General features: G+C 32.5%; 2 protein-coding genes across 3 annotated transcripts in view; one reads left to right on the forward strand and one right to left on the reverse strand.

The window, feature by feature from the left end:
- Positions 1–721: 721 nt before the first annotated feature.
- Positions 722–21,892, reverse strand: part of LOC106102973 (frequenin-1) — a 69,552-nt gene continuing 48,381 nt past the window's right edge. For both annotated transcript variants that reach the window (XM_013282608.1, XM_013282601.1), the window contains 6 exons: positions 5,786–5,810; positions 5,648–5,696; positions 5,300–5,389; positions 5,016–5,094; positions 4,789–4,877; positions 722–4,484 (listed from right to left, as the gene is read on the reverse strand). In XM_013282608.1, the coding sequence (XP_013138062.1) occupies positions 4,317–4,484; positions 4,789–4,877; positions 5,016–5,094; positions 5,300–5,389; positions 5,648–5,696; positions 5,786–5,810 (500 nt within the window). In that variant the 3' untranslated portion in view covers positions 722–4,316. The remainder of the gene's footprint in view (positions 4,485–4,788; positions 4,878–5,015; positions 5,095–5,299; positions 5,390–5,647; positions 5,697–5,785; positions 5,811–21,892) is intronic.
- On the forward strand, positions 14,859–15,868 carry LOC106102966. Its single transcript, XM_013282591.1, has 2 exons — positions 14,859–14,966; positions 15,121–15,868. Exons 1-2 carry the CDS (start codon positions 14,865–14,867, stop codon positions 15,790–15,792), a joined length of 774 nt encoding a protein of 257 aa, XP_013138045.1. The 5' UTR covers positions 14,859–14,864; the 3' UTR covers positions 15,793–15,868.

The raw sequence follows: 21,892 nt of genomic DNA on the forward strand, positions 1-21,892 counted from the left end.
ATACAGATTGTTATTTGCTATTGTAATCTTATACATTTTTAGCAAATAAAATTTATCACTTTTTTGGTGCAGATTTCTTGACAGTACAATAAAAAGAATTTTTTAACTCTTTGTAATAGTATTTACATTGTTAAATCGATAGCAATAGAATAGTAAAAAGTTATGCTGAAATTTTCCAGTTGAAACAAATAAAAACAATATAACTACCTCAATTACGTCTATTTATTTCAAAACTGTTCCTTTGCAGCATTGAAAATATTGAAATTATTTTGTAGATTGGAAATAACGCCATCTAGTTTAAAAAATTTGAAACTAGCTTAGCCTTCTATGATTACTGCCCGTGTATTAATTTTAACTACAGCCTAAATGGATATGCCAATCAGACTTTTATCCATAGGCTGTGCCAAATTTTGTCATTATCTGTAGAGCCATTTGGAGATACCTTCTAATAAACATCCATCCATCCAAGAAGTAAGGTAACATTACAATAGAATATTATTACACTCCAAGGGGGTTAAGTGCAGAAGAGATATTCTTACAATCTGCAACCATGTTTTTTTTTCTTTTTAAATACCATAAATTGACAAAGGTAGTCAATTGAACATAGATTTAGGGAAAAATGAAGAAAAAAATATTTTTCAAAATAGTTTATTGGGTAAGGAAGATAAGTCTGATGTATATGCATCATAATGCATTTAAGTAAATAAAACAAGATTATTTTCATTTTAATGTCCTTTATTTATCAGTTATATTAAAAGTGAATAATACCATATCAATCAAGTATTGTAAAGTTTGCGAATTGTAATAATTATGTACAGAGAGAAATGATAGAGAAAGATCTAGCACACTGCCGCGAATGCGAAACGAAAACGACGTGAAAGCGAAACGCGATAATCTAACACAGTTTGCCCCATAATATAATATAAGGTTGGCAAACCAGCAAGCGGCCACCTGAATCCACCGAAATGGAAGCGACCGCTGCACATAATCCGCAATTGCAGATTCGTTGCCTATTCTTAATAGATGGAGGAGGAGACGCACATGAAGCGGATATTATCCCTTCCTTTGAGTCTCCTCCACCGTCAAATCTACTTTTCCGTCCCATCCTTTCCTCTTAAGAAAAGGGTGAGAAGGGAAATTGACTAAAATTAGGCCTCCGTCACCACACTCATCAGGTGAAACGTGGAATAGCTTCCACTTCATGCCTGTTTTCTGTGTGGTCGTGGTAATATACCGGGCGAGCCGGACCATTCGTGCGAAGGTTTTAAAGCGGGCTTTACCACTGTTAACAACTAACAATACGGTTGCTTTGAGTCTCCTAAATGATTCTCTGGAATAATCCATACCAGGTTCATAGTAAAATTGGGTTTACTTCCGTTCCGAAACGCTTTTGCGGCAGTGTACTACATACCTAAAATGTTTAGAACTCTGAACACCTAATATAATTTAAAAGTTACGAAACGTGGTAGCGAACTAAATAATTCTTACTACTAATCTTAAATTTAATACTAAGTAATAAAGTGTAAGTGAAACTTAAATGTACGAAGTGGAAAAATTTCCTAAACAAATGACTTACATAAGGTTAAACTATTCCGATAAACATTTGTGCCAAAGTTTTGAATAACAACGCACTGTACTGTGATTCCTTTTGTGATAAAAATCTTTATTATTCAACTAATATCGTTTTATAATTTGAAAGAGATCTTTTTCCGTATAAATGCTTCGATTTTATAAAGTAATTTAAAATGAAAATGCATTTATTACAATAAATAAGTTGGAAAAATTTACAACGTAAAAAATATGCTACCCGACATAAATAATGTAGTAATTTTCAAACGTAAATAAATAACTGCGTAAGAAGTAAAAGCAGTGTGTTTTAACAAATAACCATCGTTAATCTACATTACATCTATTGAATGAATTTTGGCTACACACCTCTATGTTAATATAATTAATCGTAAATGCTTAATTTTAAGAAATACATAAAGTTCCAATATATTGAATACGGATTCTAATTTTAACAACTACAATCTTAAACGAATATTTTATTTAATTATGAATATAGGCATTATAGCCATAGTAAGGAATGTACTAAAGACTCGCATATCAAGTGAAGACAAATTAAATAGTTTGCTGCTTTCGTAACACATTACTTTTAGTTAGTGAAAATGTTGCAAGTTTGTTTAAAATGTAATCATAACATTAGAGAAATGTTTTTAAAACAAATTAAGGTGAGATTAAAATCTCTTACTTCATATTTTTTTTTTGTTAATTCATCAACCGAAGTTATAGAGGGCGTCTGAGCCTTAAATTTGAGTGAAATCACACAGAACCATCTACTTATATCTAGACAAAATGCACAGCCCGCAAAATTTTGTCCTACTCTCTATCATTCCAATTTCTCAACAATTCCTACAAACATCGTCAATAGACAAAAATTGACTTTAAAACCGTCACGTATAACTACGCCCTTTTAAGTTTGCTGAACGATATCAAAACTCAAAGATTCTCAATTACGTGAAAATTTTTTCTCGACAAAACTATTCTATATAATTATATAAAGCAGTTCTTATCAGTATGTTCTTAAGATTAAATTACATTAATACGAACAATGAGAATTTTCTAAGGGAAATATCCAAAAGTCCTCCAAAATATAACAGGTTTACGTCGTATATGCTGTAATCTGTATTCTGTAATGTTACCGTGGACTTCTATTGCTGTCTCGTTGATACAAAAACATTGTTATCCCTGTCTCTTTTAGACTGAGATAACAATATGGATATATCTGATGGAACCACCAACCCATGATAAAATTATGGGTATACAGATTTTTCTGATGAATTAGATAAATTTTATTGCAAAAATTGTCACGGAGGTTGATGTTATTCATCGTCTCCTTTAGTGATTGCTTCATAATTTTTCATTTTCATATGACGACGCTGGTTAAGAAATATGGTATCACAAGATAAATGTCTTGAATTACGTTTTTAGTAACAAAATGTTAGTACATCGATGTTTTTTTTATTAATACTTTCTGGTTTTTGATGAATTTATTAGCAATCTCATTATACGATCTTATTTTAACAATTTCAAATATCATTGTAGTCTATAAAATTACTTTGAAATTTACATTTATTATGCCAATTGTTCGAAGTTATTGAGGCATAAATATTGTATACTTATTATCTTATAATAATAACGTTTTTATAAACATTTATTTTGAATTCAAAAACGTTTGTTTTAATTTAATTTTGATTGAATGGGACAACATTATAATGATGGTATTAACAACGTTATTTGTGAATAACTTCTAAATGGTGCGTTATGTTACCGACCGATGTTGAATGCCGCCAGTTTATAATCTGCCGAGTTTTAGAGAGGCTAGGCAAATTGTGTGTCAAAATTCATTCATAAAGCGGTATAACAATTGCCAAATCTTACAGTTTGCCTAGTCAAATGACAAACGGGCTGCATACACTATTGGTTGGTGTCATATTAATTGAAAATAAAAAAAATGTAAAATTGGTAATGTTGGAAATTTTATGGTCGATTTTATTCTATGTATTAAATCTTCATCTTTCTTCTTATCCTACTCCAGTAGGGTCGCATGTATTAAATGCATTCTATTAATGTGTGTAAAACTATTAAATGCGGATAAAATGTTTTTATTAGTAAGAGTTTAAAGTATATGTGTACACTAATAATTATTTCGGCTTTAAAGCCTATGGTTTCTCTCTCGACCGGATTTTGTTTAATGAGATTCAGCTACGTTGAGCAAAATACACAGGGCAGCATTACATTGCATCGTCTGTCTATTAAACTTAAAATGTAGAGCAAATTTTCACAAAACTATTGCCAATTCATTATAAAATTAAACAAGAATTATTCAGCAAAATCTCGATCCTAAAACAAACTCTGTTCATATTTTTTCTCATTAAATTTTATTATTCACAGACAATCATTTTACTGTCCCTAGAAACTGTTACCATTCAACGATGTTTCTCATTATACCATCATTTTCTTTCGAATTTGTTGACGAATATACACATTCTCGAACATCAATACATTAATCTTCACTTCTTCGCACTCTTTCGAGAGCAGCACAAAACGTATACGACTAAGTAACATATTGTCATAAGAATTTAAGTTACTTACTAAATTTTAACATTCTGATCAACTACTTGCTTTAGAAGCATGAAAACCTCACAAAAAGCGTTGAAGAAAAAGACCAAGAGTTGCGAAATTAAAGAAAAGCGATAGTAGACAGTAGTAGCTGCCTATGTGAAAGTGAAATCCGGTGAGAGGATAATCGTGGATTAATCGCCCCCAAGCGACAAAGCCTGCACAATACGAGGGTCGGCCTTGCTCCCCTCGCGGAACTCCTCAAGAGTTAGCCGGTCATCGTGGTTCTTATCCATTTGGTCGAAGATCTTGTCGACGCGCTTCTGCGGCGTGTTCTCGTCTTCCGGCTGCGGGCTTTGACCCTGGAAATGCATTTGGTTTTCGTACATACATTGTTCTAGTGATTAAAAGTGTGTTACTATCGGGATTATTACAGCTTTCTGTATTATCATTGCTATATATATGCTATATAAATAGCAAGCAACGCCTAATTAGTCATTTTTTTATTTTAAACTAGCTTTCGCCTGCGACTCCATCCGCGTGGAAGCACAAAAATTAAAACAAATATCCTATGTGTTCTTCCACACTATCCTTTATGTCCATCCATCCATCCATCTAAACTTTTTCTTTTATAATATTAGTAAGATTAAGATTACTTATACGTACCACCATCTGATAGATAGCGTCGACTATATTGTACATTTCGTCCCGAGTGATGTAACCATCATTGTCGACGTCGTAGAGACGAAATGCCCCTGTCAAATACACAAAAAAATAACATCAGCTTGTTATTAACAACACATGGCTTGTTCGGTACATAACCGTACTTCTCCTAATATTAAAAGCTTTGTAAAACAATGGGCGACTATTTTGCTGACGTTACAATAACTTACAGTGTAATTTCTCGTCGAGATTGCCCCGTGACGTCACTGATAAGGCTCGTATAAACTCCTCGAACTCGATCGAGCCATCCTGGAAAAAGTTAAATTACATTGTAATACTCCTAGTAATGGCATTTTTACGGAAAGTTTCGACCAATTTAAGTATACAAGGGGCATTGGGAAATGTTAAATTATTCCTAATTCCTCCAGTAGGGACTAAATTGTTAGTGTATATTAAACTGTAATTGGCATACAAACTTGTAGCCATAAAAGTTCAATTGTGTTTCATAACTTACGTTGTTTTCATCGAACACCCGGAACACTAACGATGCGAATTTGCTCGGATCTCCTTGCGGGAAGAACTGCTTGTAGATCTTAATGAAGCCCTGCAAAGACCATATTAAAATTATGAACACTATTTTTACAAGTTAGCACTTTAAGTCCTTCTAGTCACTATGACAGCAGTGCTTTAAGATTATATTACGTTCATGTTTAATCCTCTTATCCGAATCTAAAATTGAATGTATAGTCGAAAAGATTGATAAATGTTTCAGACAGTAAGGGACGAAGGGCGTCCGAAATACAATCTCATCTTTCTTGAACTCTTTTATTAAGGAATTAATTGTGTCTTTGTAATGTCGTACCTGTTCCGTCAGCAGACCATTCGGGCAGTCTTTGAGAAAGCCTTTGTGCCTGGAATAAAAACAAAAAAATATAATGAAATGTCTTGTTGGAGCAAGGACTACTAATTAATTTTTTTTATTTTTAATTTCCAAGCTCACCAAAGGCGTATCTCCTTCTCTGTAACTGAAACAAAAAAGAACAGTGTTAGAAATTTTTTTTAATATCATATCAAATATAAAATCTGTTTTTTAAGTGTAATTGATTTGGATAGCTATAGCTAGTTCCGACAATGACTATCAATATTTTTTATGATGAGTTTTTATAACGAGATAAACATACGAGTACATACTTAGAAATTATGTATTAAAACATTAACTGTATACGTAGTAAATATATGAAGGCAAAACTGGCGAACTATAAAACTACATCTTCACTGTATTTGATAGACGGCTGGAGTTATACAACAAAGTTTCTCAAAACCATTTTTGCACCACCCTGAAATTGGACAGTATTCATGTACATCCAAAAGATATCTCTTATCAGATACGCCTACACGAAGTTAACTAGCTTTAATATAATATACTTAAATGCCTTTGATTGCACTCTACATAGGAGGCAAATACCTCTTTGTATCAATCACTCATCCTACCTGTTTTCTTACGTCTAAATCGATCCATCAACTAACTGCGAGAAAAAGGTGAAAACCTAGTTATGAATTAGTTTTAAGTATTAATTTATAGCGTAAGGGGACCAAGAGCGTAGGGCGTTCTTTATCCAGGTGGGCCGACTTAGTACGCACGACGGGAAGTCGTTTGATGCGGAAAATGGAGGACCTCATTCTTTGTAAGGAATATTTTACAAAGAATGAGGTCCTCCATTAGGTCCCCAATAGTGGAAAGTCTACGTCCAAAGGAGGGCAGAAAAAGGCTGTTGACGATGATTAATCTAGAATATGTTACGAGTACGTAACTAATGTGTACTTTTTGTGTGGTGAAATTAAAATGAACCTTCGCTCATTAATGCTTAAACATAGTCATTTACATCTCAAATCAAATTTCGTTGCGGCATCTACTACCAAGGAGTTGACTTTAAGATATTATAAGAATAAAAGTTGATCAAACGATAATATTGTGGTAGTAAAATGAAGCCGAAAGATCCGGGAGCATTAATGTTGCCGGTCTTACGATACTTTCGTACCGGGATTTTTTTTCAGAGCTTTTTTTTCCAAGTAGCAATATTTAAAATTGAACGAAGCCCAATTGCGTTCTGAGAATTTAGTATTTTGTGGCCGGCTTTATTAAATTTTTAGATTATGTTGCCTTATATTTTACACCGAGTGGTTATATTATTCGAGGCGGCGTTCGTAATGAAAGTAAGCTTTTGAGATTAGTGAGACCTTTAACGACAGTTACGAAGTTGTTAAGGACTGGTGAAATTAGGGTAATCATGGTAAAGATGATAGATACATTTGTTAAGACTTCATCTATCCTAGGTATGGGTCATCATCATCATCATCTCCCTTGACTTATCCTACTCCCGTAGGGTCGGCGCACCGGGTTTTCGTCCTCCAAAGCACTCTATCATTCCGTCATCTCATTCATCACTCCCTTCTTGATCATGTCACCTTTCACGCATATTAACATGGGTATATTAATATTAATTAACATGCCTTGAAGTCAGCCCTTAGTCTTGTTAAGTGTGTTACAACGTTTTTGGGATTGACAAATCACCACACTTTCACGAATAGGTATAATAACCATGACGATCTCGTTTTTTTTATCGATGTTTAACATATTTTAAAAAACATAATGTATTTTAAATTTTGTCAAACCTAGTAAATAAATTAAAACTTTATGTAACCTTCCCAACTTTAGGGCTGGTCGATTTCTCTATAATAAGCTTTAGCGGATGTTTTTTCCATTTTTTTAATTACATAGCAGTATTTATGTAGTTGTGCCATCAAGTCTTAAATCAATCCCGGGGATTTACGATGTTTGGTTAATTAGTAAAATTGATAAAAATCCTACCTTTTTTTACTTAACACTTAACGAATTTATTTCTAAATTTCTAAATATGTACCAACTTATTATGTAATAAAGATAATAAGATAAACTAAGATAGATAGATACTAACTAAGATAGTAAGATGACAAAAATAATAAGATGATAAAGAAAAAATAATGTGTGATACATTTCCGCTAATTCATAGTACTATAGACGCTGCCTTAATTTTTAGCGGAAGATTTGGAATGTAATATTTATGCAGAATATATTATCTTCGAAGCATATATGTTATGGGGAAAGTATACCTATATAGTCTTGTCCATCTTCCAAGTTAATCTCATTTCAATGGTGACACTTCTGAGGATTAAAATGGCTGTTGTTTTGGTTCGTGACTTTTTAAAAATAAAATATAATTTTGTGTACATAGAAATATTAAGAAAAAAATAAAATTGTTATCATTCGATTTAAATTTTATCCAGTGTTTTTTTTAATAATAAATGTCTTTCAGGTTACGATACTTGCGTTTCTGGCGAGTGGAACTCGTGCTGGATATGTGTACCCAAGACCTTCAATACCGTTCAATTTACCTGTAAACACGCCCAGCAATTCAGCAGAAGAACTTATATCACAATCACATGAGAAGGCCGTGTCATATTCAATACCCATAGAAGAATATCATTATTTAAAACAACATAAAGCGGAACATCAATCATCAGTTCTAAGTGATGTCCATTCTAATAATCTTGAAGAATCTAAGAACAACAACCTCAGAAAGGACGAAAATCTATTATTATTAGAGAAGATAATTCAACATTATGATAACGGTTTTACAAACTTAGAAGAGACAGCAATCGAGCACACTGAAAATCACAACGGCAATGCTGTAGAAGAAATAGTACAACAAACTGGATCACCTAATACTGTTCCGATTAATGATGCACCAATTGTAAATGAAATTCCCAATGCCAATATTAACCCTATTCTAATACAAAATGTGATCCCACGAACTGAAAATTACGTCCAACATAACGTAATACAAAACGTTGTTGAACCAGTAATCCATAAGCATATTTATTTCCACGTACCACCTCCTGATATCGAAGAACCAGTAGTACAACGTCTGCCTGAACCAGCAAAAAAGACATACAAGATAATATTCATTAAGGTGCCTTCCCAAGAATCGTCGAACAACGCAAGAATTCAACAAGCTATCAACAATCAAGTTAATCAGAACTCTGCTGTGGCGGAAAAGACTTTAATATACGTGTTAGTGAAGAAACCAGAGACCGTGCAGGTTGTGCCGCCACCACCGCCCACTCCATCTGAGCACGAAGTACTATTCGTGAATTATAGAGGGAAGCAAAACAGTGCGCCTTTATCAATTGCCAGTAATTTGTTTCAAGAAAGTTCTGTGCTAAGCCAAACTGATTTACGACCAGGGTTGGTTAACAGTCAGTGATAAGGTAGATAAGGGTTTACAATTTACTTTAAATATGTTATCTGTTTGTTTTGTTTTGTTTTGCATCTAATTAGTAATAATGAAACAGTGAAGCCAAATATTTACATAGTTATAGGAATTAACAGTTGTAATTACGTACGGTTGTAACCTGAAAAGTCCATTTTATGCAGTGCTAGTATGTGCGGCAATATGCTTACAATTTCAAAATCATTTAAATGCATGTTATCAAAGTATACTTCAACTTTCTCTGTCAGAAAACGATTATATACTCTGTTCACGTAATTAATTAATTCGATGGCCTAAAATTAGTCGCCACTATTAATAATATACGCAATGTCATGTAAAAATATATTTTTTGTAAATAAATTGTGTTTTTTTAGAAATAGGATTGAGTTGTAATTTTTATGATATTCACTGCGCGTTATTCCAAAACTTCATGGTTTAAACTTATCTTGTTGACGAATTTTTCATACCGCTTTGCTGTGCGCATAATAAACTTACAAAGTATAGAGTGAATAACCTTAAACTCTAATTTGTTTAAAATACATAATGTAGTTGTAAAATAATAAATTTTTGATAACATTAAGCGATTTTGTATGCGATGTGTGAAATTAACATTTTAAATTATGCGTACACTAATTTACTATAAAAGTTTCCCATAATCTTGCGCAAAGGTCTCATAATCGATGACATAATCGTATTGCGCGACCGAGATTGATTGCGACATCCAAAAACTTCTTATTGATTATTACCGCATCCAAGGTTCAAAGTAGCTATCGTTTTAACATGGTTAACATAAAATAAAACACTGGAATTTAGTATATCTAAAACTAGAATATTTTTTACGAGTTAACTTAAGAGTCAAGTGCTCCATTACATCATATACTAATCATACTTCATACTAATATTATCAATGCGAAAGTTTAGATAAATGGATGTTTGTTGGAGTTTGTAGTGTAAACGACTGAATGGATCTAGATGAATGTGGCATAGGTGTAGTGTAGTATTATAGTGTAGTAGTCTGGAAGAACACATAGGCTACTTCCTTTTTTAATTACACGAACAAAAGTTAGTATAGACATATATAACTGACAATAATCTTGTATGTATATTTTTTATGAATTTCGTAAAATTACCGTGTAAAAAGATCGGTGGCAATAAATCCCTACAGACCTATTTATTGTGTAACGTAATCCCTTTTTTTTATCAAATATCGAATGTAGGTAGAGTTCGTAAAAGGATTTTGATTTGGACGCGCAAATGTAGTATTGTGCCAAGAAATGTGTTTTCGTCCTATTTTGCCTTCGGATTCTAAAATATACCATTATTGGATACATTAAGGATAGTTTTCATAAACCGCTATTATATTTTCTGTATTTATAAGTCAAAAGTAATATTCGATTTGCAAATATCTTTACTTATCCACTATTTATCATTTTTAATTAAAATCTAGTTCTTGTAAAAACAATCTATATGTAGATGAATTAATTAACTTTGTTCATTAAAGTAAATAATACCAATTGGCTAACAAAACGAAACTCGAGTAACAGTAAAGAAAAACCTTTATCATATATCACGGGGTAAGTAGATAATATCACCTCGATGTGGAAATAAAACTCGTGTTAAGGGCGAAGGCTGACCTTTTGGAGCGAACGGAAATTGCACGTTATCTTTGCTGTACAGCAATGGACGCTAGTGGCTATTCTCGGTAGGATTTCTACATCACCTCTTTAATTAACCAAACATAGTAAAAATATATTTCTTCTTACTTCTATTTGTTTAAGATATTATCTTTTAAAGAGATAGAATAAAAGAAAAAAGGTTTCTTATCCTATTATAATAGTAATTAAAACAGCGCACACACAACACCACACAGCCGCGTTGTGGAACGGTCTGTCCTCGGCGGTATTTCCAAACCAATACGACTTAGGGTCCTTCAAGAAGCGAGCGTACAATTTCCTCAAAGGTCGGCAACGCATCTGTAGTTCCTCTGGTGTAGCGGATCTCCATGGGCATCGTTGCCCACCTCTGTGTTCCCACCGCTCGTTTGCCCTCCTCTCATAAAAAAAATTAAAACTCAGATCTCACCCGGATTTTGTTTTTACCTGAATGTAATTTTATATCAAAAAGCTGAATACGATATTTTTCGTTATGATATAAAATTTAGTTACGCAAACACAAAAGGCAAATCCATAGGGAGCTTTTACACTGAAAAAGTTAATAAATACAATACATTTTTAATTTCACATACTTTTTAGCATACTGCGGTCGCTGTCGCATCGAAAATTATGTTGTTCCAAAAAAGCAGACTATAAAATCCAGCTTGCAGCAAACTTGGCAACTTTTTAATTAAAACTATCACTTCTCACTGGATTGCATTTTGCTTATGATATTTTTTACTTATAGAAACTTGATGCTGTATTAATTATAAACTTCGTCAGTAATCGTCCTCTAAAAATACTGCAAATTATTCTCACAAACTTCGTGGCAGTGCGTAAAACTCATTAAGTAAAAAATGTAAAACATTATTTTAATGATTTTAATTTAAATTACATTTGCTTTCATAAATTTATTTCAGTGGATTCAAGAGATAATTATACATCCAATGTTGAAAATATTTAGTTAAGCTAAAGTTTTAATTGAAGGCGATTTGCACATCTGAAATTGTATAAATTATGCAATGGAAACTTCCATTTCTACGTAATATATTAAAGCAAAATAACTATTTAATTACAGTTGTCATACAAATAATACTAAGTACTTAAACTTGAAAGTTTCAGCCGTTACATCACTTAACTTAAAGCAAGAAAAAGCAACTTGAGAACGGCAAGTAATTGCTGCTATACTAATTTAAGTACCCGGCAAAATTATATTTATTGCAGTTGTTTCAAAGATGGTAAAAGTTTCGAGATATAATTATTCTTTGTCGTTACCAATTCAGATTGCTGAGACCAGGAAATCTAGTTAAAAAATATACTAGTATATCACGACGTATTAAAACTAAAACAAGACATTCAGAGCATTCTAAAGACGACTTCGTGTTAATTTATCATAGCAACTTTCATTTGTTTTTACTTGATAGAGATACTGCCGACTGTCCTTTTACGGTAGTCCTTAAGTACGTAAAACATTATAAAAAATAAACCACAAAGTATAAGAGGTAAATAGATATATTCTTATGATCTACATCTATGACTTCTCATATTTTATTCCGTCTAATCTAATGCGGTTTCCATTGCATTTTCTCTTTGTGCACAAAACGTAGTTATTTTAATATGCTCTCGTCTATTTTTGTTCTTCTAATAGCATCTATTTGTATATGTTTACGTTTGATTCTGTGGTTTAGTATTTTCTTATTGAAAAATGTTTTTAAGTTTGTATAAATTTAGTTCAGAGTGCAATTTAGAACCTTTCCGAAATAGATCTAATAAACAGACTGTAATTGCGTTTCAATGCGTTTTATAGCCATCGTACAATGCAATTTACCCTTAATTTGAATCCGCTATTGTTTTCGAATTGGTTGCAAACTATTAAATACTTTTACACCTTAATTTGATTACAAAATGTTGTTTATCTCTTAATTGGATTGCGTACGATTTATTCTTACTCAATCAGTTGGTAGAAACAATTAAATCAGTAATAATAAATTACATTTAGAGGAGTTAAAAAGTTTATCTAACTAAATCAATATTATTTGCTATCACTAAACAGATATTATGTTGAAAATGTATTTCATGGAGTCGTTTAATAAATATGGAACTTGGAAAAAGACATGTATTGCGAGATATTTTTTAATAAACATCCGTTCAGATGTCAAGAATTAATAAATTATTGAAAAAATCCTCTGTTCGTTTGTGCATCATCTGATTTAATTTTGCTTATTGCGTTCAGTTTCCTTTCAAATGGAATATCTAATAACGTTCCGGTAAGCTCAGAAAGGTTGAATTAAATCGGAAAATGTTGGCTAATGGAAATTGAAACAGCGAGCCGTAGAATGCATAAATTCTTTGTTTTCGAATTAATGAAAGGGGAACTGATGTCCAGACGGAAATGTTAAGGGCCCTAACGGAATTTTTGAGTTTTTACTGCTGAAACACTTATAGGTAAATATTGTTATCCCCGTTTTTTTAAGGAAAATAAAAGGGATGTGATGATTTTGTGCTACAGTTTCAGAAACCAACGGTTGGCTATTGCACAAGTTAAATAAGTAAGGAAGGTTTTCAATAAATGTTTTTATAATTTAAAGTCACAGTTGTTTCCAATTGCAATGAATTCACAATTTCTGTGTAAAACACAATAGTCTCAATTGGTGGTAAGAATAAATTTTATTACAATAATTGTCTTTTCGTTTTTCAATCGGCAATTTTCATAGCCGGAGAGGAAATTGAATTCGATTTCCCCTAGGTAACGTAAAATTGGTACGATTTAAGATGCTATCTATTACTATTAACTGCTAGAGGACAATTTTCCCTTTTTTTTTAAATCTGTATCTGTTATTACTTTTTAATCTACTGAATCGTATATATAGGGTCTAAGGAATTTAATTCACTACAAGGGGTGTATCGGCTGGCCCAGATACCGCTGGCGAGATGCCGTAGAGCTGGACCTGCGCGAGCTAGAGTCGATCGGCTGGCAGGCGACGACGCGAGTAAGGCGACGCTGGCGTTCTCTCGTGTCGGAGGCCAAGAGGCCAAGACCCACTTTGGGTCGCTGCGGCAACGCAGTAACAAGTGGTGTAACCGCTAGAGACTGATATTTAACGTGTACAAAATTCTGGATTTTCTTGAATTGATGATTCCATAGACCCTTAGATCGTATAGCAGTTTGATATTTTAGGCCCTGGCGGTTAAGAAATAGCAATATTTTGTATAGAGAAGGTTGCTCATTAATTTCTTGTAGAATTATAAACACGCCGAAAGTAATCTAAGTTGTTTGTTTACAATAAACTAACTCGTTGTATTGTACACTTTAACTTTGTCTTCCCCTTTGCCACGCTATGATTTTATAAACTGGTGAATTTAAAAGTTATTAGTCCTTGACAGATTACTTTGTCTATTTTATAAATGCTAGTAAAATTTATATAAATGGTCCAACAAAGGGCCAGTTGTGTAAGCGAAAACCGTTAAAATACGAGTAAAAATATCAGTATTGTGTCACGATCAGCCCCAGACGACGGACTTTTGTGCGTTCCGACGAACATTTTTCACGTTTACCTGCGATGACGTGTTACCGCACACAAAAGATACGGTCTTTTTGATTCCAGCCTTTACGTGCAACTGATATGACAGGTAACGCGTAAAAGGAAGCGTTATTTCGTTGACGTGCTATTTTTAACGTAACTTTTTAACAGAGATTACTTTAAATATTAATGGGACAGATTTAACGTTAATCTAACCGGTCTTAACTAGACGTATAACTTTAAATTGTGAGTTCATGTACAGAAATATCTGTATAAAAACTTGGTCTTTGATGACGTATGCAGATTGGGATGAAAATGAAACAAGCGAGAGAATATTAAAGACAAAATAGCATTTCTGAAAATCAATTCGCCGAGATTGATTAAAAAATATTTGTTTTTATTAATATAAAAACTTTTACGAAGTAAAAAATGTTTATGTCAACAAAAAAAGTAATAAATTGTCTGTAGCATTCTACATAAGCGCCATTCTAACAATGGCGACATGAGAGGGTCGATGTGTTGTTTACGATTGAAACTTCCTCGATGTCAGTTAAACATCCCTAGTCAGTAGTTAGCGTTTCAAAACAAATGTAACAATGAATCGTTTAGTTTCATTACAATGTAATAATGTACAGTGTACGTTTGACTTTCGTCCGCGCAATGCCAGAATGCCTGTGTTTTCTGTGCCCCTTAAAAGTGTAAGTACACATAACGGAAATAATTAAACCCTCTTTGTGCTTTGTCGTGTTCATGTATACCAAAATGTTATATTACATTATCTTTATAATGAATTACACTACGCTATAACCATGATTTATAAAAAAATAATATGTTATTTTAAATTTTTCACAGATTATCATCAAGCTGCTGTTGCTGTGTTTCACAAATTATTCAATTGAAGGTATACCAATAAGTAACGGATTTAGCCTTAAATTCAATCCCATATCTCACAAGGAACCAATCAAGCCAAGATCTTTTGGTGCATTATTTGCGAAAATACCTCAAGAACTTCCACGTTCCGTGCACAGTAACCAGGAACTATCTGAGGCTGTTTTCGCACATCCAGCTAATTTGGCGGACGGATGTACAAATCAGGTTGCAAAAATGGTATATCCCAAAAGTGTTGCGAAATATGTCAACGAAACACAAACACCGGAGACTGTGAACTTTATAAATTTACCTATTATAAGTCAACATGCGGAATCATATAATGTTTTAGTTGCAACTGCTCCTAAAAATATCAGAATAGGCCAGAAAAGGGACGCCTTGCCGACAGTACTTTACGTTGTCTTCCCAGGAGACGGGGAATCAAATGAAACGAGTAACATGAACTTACCAGCGATATACTTTGTTAATAAGGATGACGATAAAGGTGAAGTAACGAAAAAAGAAAAACTCGAACCGATTTTTATAATAGATAGTAACCGTACAGTGACTGGTCTTAAAAGTAAAGAAGTGTCTAAGTTTGTTAGATTTAAAAATAAATTGCGAAATCTATATGATAATACTACACCACGTACCTAATTGTAGTTTGAAATAAAATAGAACTGTTAACATATTTATTTTATAATTTTATTATTTCTATTATGCAAATTTTATAGTAAAGTAAATGGTCGACTTTATTAAATTTAAGGTGTTTTATTTTAGTGTCCTTTTTAATAGTGGCTCAGTGGTTTAAGCACTTGACTTGTAATCTACAGGTCTTGGGTTCAAATCCCGCCGCCATGTACCAATGTGATTTTCGATTTTTCGAATTTTCATATGTACATAATTTACCCGACGTTCTTACGATGAAGGAAAACATCGTGATGCAACCTGCACATATCAGCAAAGAAATTCAAAGATATGTGTGAAGTCAACCAACCCGCACTTGGCCAGCGTGGTTGACTATGGCCTAGTCACCCTAACTTTAGGGTAGGCTCCGAGCCCCTCGGTGGGGACGTATAGTGAGCTGGTGATGATGTAGATGATGATGATATTTTATAGATACTTTGGAGTAATTGACTAATTAAAAATGTTTATATTTATATATTTCTATTGCATGGTTGTTTTACGGTCGAATGGGTTATGCAAGTGGAGTTATAAGAAAGTGGAATACACAGTAGTAAATACTCCATTTGAACGCTGAACATTTATCTGATAGACCTCTATTCGTATCATAACTTGTATAATCCAATTCAAACTTTATGACGACTCCGGGTTAGCTGCGAGCGCATGTCTGCGAAGTTGAACGCCAGGTTACTGGCTTATTGCGGGCGGAGTAACCTCGTTCACGGGTAAGCTATGTCTATATTTGTATATTCTCGGACGTCATAATGGTAATTTCACACGAAGGCGTAATAGTATAGCAAACAATGCAGTACTAGTAAAGAATATTATTGTTAACATTAGAAGTCCGCGTTCAAATAATTGTTGTACTGCACGGTTTTACGGTTCAGCGTCATTCTATTCCGTGACACATAAAGTTTGAATCGCACTATACTTGGAGAACTGTTCAAAACCAGTGGCATGCTAATATCGAACATACGTTGCCTTCCATATTGCCGCGAACGATCGGATACTCCGATACAGCTATATTAAATTGTTTTTATTGACAATCCTCGCTTTTCAATACACTCAAAGTGGAGTCGTATTGATTCTCTTATATGTTTAGATATGGTTTTATAAGCATTTTTCGATTGAAATTTTTTCAATACTAGTTTGTTAGGTTAAACGTTTTAAATTATTTTTAATGAGAATTAATTTAAGTACTAGTATAAGTATTTAATTGCTTAGAACAAGTTTTGTGTCCGAGTAATGAACATAGATTAACAGAATTACGAGGCAGATTGATGTTATTGTGACGTCATAAATATATTCTCTTAGCAAATGTTTTATGATTCAGGACATAGTAAAGGAAGTCATAAATATTCAAAAGGTACGCCATCCCTATATTGCCTTGCCTTTAAAAGCTATAAAGGGGTTTCCAAAAAAGGAAGCCGATGTAAGCTATAATTCGTTACGAATAACTAATTCTAGTTTTTGCTGATCCTTTGGAAGTTATATGTATTGTCGAGCGGATAAACAGGTCGGTATCATTCTCCTTGTATTAATAATTCGTAAATCAATTATTGAAGTTAAAGGCATTTGTGTTCATCTTCTATCTGTATATGAAGAGATTTTTTGATTTGTTAATATGCGCTCCCAAATAGTAAAGAGACTGACTTTATAGGATGATTTAAGACTGGTTTCCGAGTCGAAAGAAGGAAATGTTTTGCTTGCATGAATTAAAATTATATTCTTTATCGTGTTTATCTGTAGATGTTTATGAATTTATTATTAATCAATTACGAATCTTTCATTATTTAAAAAACGAGCACTAATAAATGTCTTTTTATCCAATCCGTCGTTTCTCTGTATCTACTTTCTAACTAAAACAAATGAGACTTGTCTACAAAATCGTACCAATACACGACTTTCGAAATTCGATAACGAATTGATATCTAAAATCGAATTAATGATAATATTTAATAGCTTTTGCTCGCAACATTAACATCATCAGCAGCATTTGTCTGCCCAACGTTGTCTGACATCGTCTACTCAAAATTAAGAAACAAAACTAAATATGTAGCTTATGTATTCTTCCAGATTATTAAAAGAAATTAGACTATGTTTCATCGCTATGCAAAATTTTATCGAATTCAGTTATGCCGTTGAATAATTTTCATTAAGAGGTTTCCATTTTAATAATCTTTACTTCATTTATAGTAGGAATGTTAATTGGCTGTTCAGTTGTTTACAAACTGTTGCAATACTTTTAAAGTAAAAACACAAAATCATATGTAGTTAATTCGATCAATCGCTAGCGAAAGTAAGTAGCTGTTAAGTAGCCAAGTTACATAAGTCGCACACTTTACGGCCATTTGCGTAATTAACATTAAAGACAAGAAGCCGCATTGCTGTGTCTTGTATTTTGTTTTAATATCATTGTTTAGTGCACCGTGTTTCCATTGTCATATAACTTGTATTAAAAAACGTTGTCTTTCTTGTTTTAAAGGGGGATGTTTTTAAACAAGTGTTTCGACAGTGAAAACAGAAGGGCAGCGTCACAATACGAAACGTTTAAAAAGAAACAACAAAATCGTTTTCAGAAAACCTTTAAGTTTTGCACAAGCTTCCTCTATAACATTAGTATAAATATGTTTAAAATTAATTTATTAATTTGAAAAACACTAAACACGTTCAGTACCATCTTGAGACGCGTGATCACTCGTACTCGCAGTGATCACAAAACATGTTTAGTGTTTCCCAAAGACGAATTCGCAAAGCTAAGTTTACAATAAAATGAGCTCCTCAGGTTGTTTTCACGCTAATATAAGAGCAAAAGTGAATCACTTTCACCGGTTCAACATAATTTTGTAATCTGATCATGAACATTTTTCATAACCAGTGTAGCATTTAAATTAAGCTACGTAACATGAATGATGAATATTTGTTTAGTAGTTATTATAATTATAGAAATGGGGATTTTTTTTAAGAATAAGACCGGACAGATGTGTCATCAGTGTAGAGTACTAACGCTGAAGTCGAGATAAAAATTAATTTAGTAAATTATTAAATATCAATTTATCTTGAGTTACCAGTGACGATTTATATTTAGATTTTTCAAACAGAGTGAAAGAAGAAAATGTATTTTCGATAATGAAAAAAAAAAATTACTAATCTGAAGATATGTCAGAAAATCTATTACGGATTTCATTATAAGTTTTTAACTTTTTATGCACCGAAATAAAAGATTTTTTGCATATATTTATGTATGCAAATGTATCAAACTAATTAATTATTCATTTATTTATTACGTCATAGTAACGTGTAATTTTTTAATGAATACGTTACCTTCATAAAATTAGATTCTTATTAGGTTTATAGGTCGAAGTTTTCTTTCTTAAGTGCCAGTTATTACAAAACTGCCTAACAATCATTAAGCAGTTAAGACTCCTCCATTAGAGGTGATAATTGAGGCGTTTAAATTCTTCAACACTTCGTAATAATAAAATTACTTTTTGAAGTATTTCTTTATGTACGAGATGTTATAAGTAGATAATATCATGTTCAAATTCTAGTAAACATAAAATATATGTAATTAATGAAATTATAAGAAAAAAGATTTGATTTGATTTTTTATTGTCTTCCATTTACGCTTTATAACACTTTTCTATTTTCGTCTATATTCATTCGTTACTTTCTTGCTTATGTAAATAAAATATGTGTAAAAAAATTCCATTTCAGGCCAATTAATTTTATAATTTCCAGGTAACAAGCGACAAGCATTTGCAAATGTAGGCGCTAATTATAATTAAGATGTAAATGATTCTCGCTTTAAAATTATGTTGCTGTAACTTTATTAAATGTAACAGAGCTTTTGCAGAAAAAATGCAAAAAAAAATTAAAATGTGACTTACACTAAATATTTGATTTTATTTTTAATTTTGTACTTTTTTAACGAAATGCATAGATTGGGTTATTAAATTATATTTAACGTGATCGAGAGTGCGTTAATTGTCATTGAGTTCAAAAATACAATTTATGAAAGTGTTGAATTTATTCATACAAGATATATCTGGTTTTTTACATTAAATTTAGGTCATGGTACAATTACATGTGTTATAAAATATTCTTAAAACAGAAAACCTCTTAAACAAATAAATATGGAATAGAAAATTATCTAGAAATGCGAAGTAAAATTGTCAAATTTGTATATATATGTGGGATGATTTAGTATTAAAAAAAAAGGTTTTATTTGATTATGGCTGTTTGGTTAAGTCATATGTCAGGGGAGATGTCAATTGAAAAATATAAAGAAAGAGCGTTGGCTGTTATAGTTATTGAAAATTAAAATTAAAAAACATAAGTATGCCCTTGTCATTAAGTGATATTGTTTGATTAAATTATCTTTTGGATATTAGATTTCTTTCACCTACAAGCGAAGGCCACCTTTCTAAATGTGTCGGAATTCTGAATAATTTTTTTGCTGTTAACTCCAAACAAAGAACTGCTCGGACAAAAGCGTTTATGGAATTTATCCATTAATTACAGCGCCTTATTAACATAATAATAGACGATATATTTGAATAACGCTTTGTTAATTACGCAACATAACCAAAATCTATGCAAAGTAACGCAATTTGTGGCTTTATTAAGTCAATTTACGCAACGACTTTGAGTCTGTACTAATGGTTTTTAGTAGAAAGGATTATTCTATTTATCTATTCATTAGACTGCGACGTTCTAGGTAGAGCAACCGAAAGTTTTAATTTTCTATGACGTTGTAAAAATTGCTAATAATTTGAAACGATTTAAGACATCTCTTTTTGTGCCCCAAATAAAACATACAGTTTTAATTATCTATTTGACGATATATTAATTTAAAGTTTATCCAAAAAGTCGAATTCTTTATCTTCTCATTATTCGCATCAAAAAACACTGTATCAAAAAATTTGAATTTTAAATGATTCAACATAATCTGAGATTAAGTCAAGCGAGAACACTTTTGAGGCGTGCAAGGTCGTAGACAGATAGTATCGTTAATTTATTGTACACACCCCTGAACACTGAAGGTCAATGAATGACGTTGAAGTCGACAGAAGTATTAAGTTAAACCCTCTATACGAAAATCGACACTCATTTTTAGATTAATGTAGATCTTTTGGTATTTTGAAGGTTCACTAATGACCAAGACTTATAATCAATCCTTGAAATCGATTCGAATTTTTATAACTTTTTACTAAGATTTTTCGCTATCTAAACCATGATCAGAATGTTGTATCGTTATTTCAAATATAATATCCAAGTGAAGTTATAACTATACGATACATTTTTATTTAAGCCAGTTTCCATAAATGTTAACATGTTTTTGTGCAGGTGCTACAAACTTAGTTTAAGTAAAAAGTTGTTATTAATTAAAAAATTAACATTTTTTATATGAGAGGGGGGCGAACGAGCGGCGGGAACACAGAGGTGGTCAACGACGCCCATAGACATCCACAACACCAGAGGAACTACAGATGCGTTGCCAGCCTATGAGGAAATTGTAGGTTTTTTGAAGGACCCTAAGTCGTATTGATTTGGAAAAACCGCGGAGGACAGACCGTTCCACAACGCGGCTGTGCGGGGCAGTAAGTTCCGCGAAAACCGCACCGTATTGGACACACAAATAAATATTTTGAGATTAATTAATATTAATTAGTTTAGGTAAAATTCTTGTTTGATAAGCATTGACATCTTGGTCAGTGTTAATTACACGTTGAGATTGGATTAAAAGAATTTTTTACCTTTAGAAATCTACCTTTACTTTAAAGTATCTTACTCATTTCAGTTAATGTTAATTTTTGTCATGCTGTCGTCTGATGGAAGCTTCAGTGCTTATTACTAGTAATAAGTCAAGCGCAACCTACGGCTGTGAGCAATCGCCATTTTCATGTAGTCGTGCATATTTCCACTGGCACGACGACTAACCGCTAAGAAAAGGAAGTAAAAAGCTGCTTCTGGGGGAAGGTTATGTAGGGTACACACTATACCAACTTCATTTCTCTAAACTATTGTATATTTGAATATATTAATAGCGTTTATAATCTGGATTATCTGA

This window comes from Papilio polytes, unplaced genomic scaffold (assembly GCF_000836215.1).
Source record: "Papilio polytes unplaced genomic scaffold, Ppol_1.0 DF824292.1, whole genome shotgun sequence".
Classification (NCBI taxonomy): Eukaryota; Metazoa; Arthropoda; class Insecta; order Lepidoptera; family Papilionidae; genus Papilio; species Papilio polytes.

What these genes read in the sequence shown, in the direction of transcription:
- LOC106102966 (XM_013282591.1), top strand. Translation starts at nt 14,865, where the DNA reads ATGAATCGTTTAGTTTCATTACAATGTAATAATGTACAGTGTACGTTT. An exon ending in TTTCTGTGCCCCTTAAAAGT is followed by an intron (nt 14,967 to 15,120) that starts GTAAGTACACAT and finishes AATTTTTCACAG; the next exon opens with ATTATCATCAAGCTGCTGTT.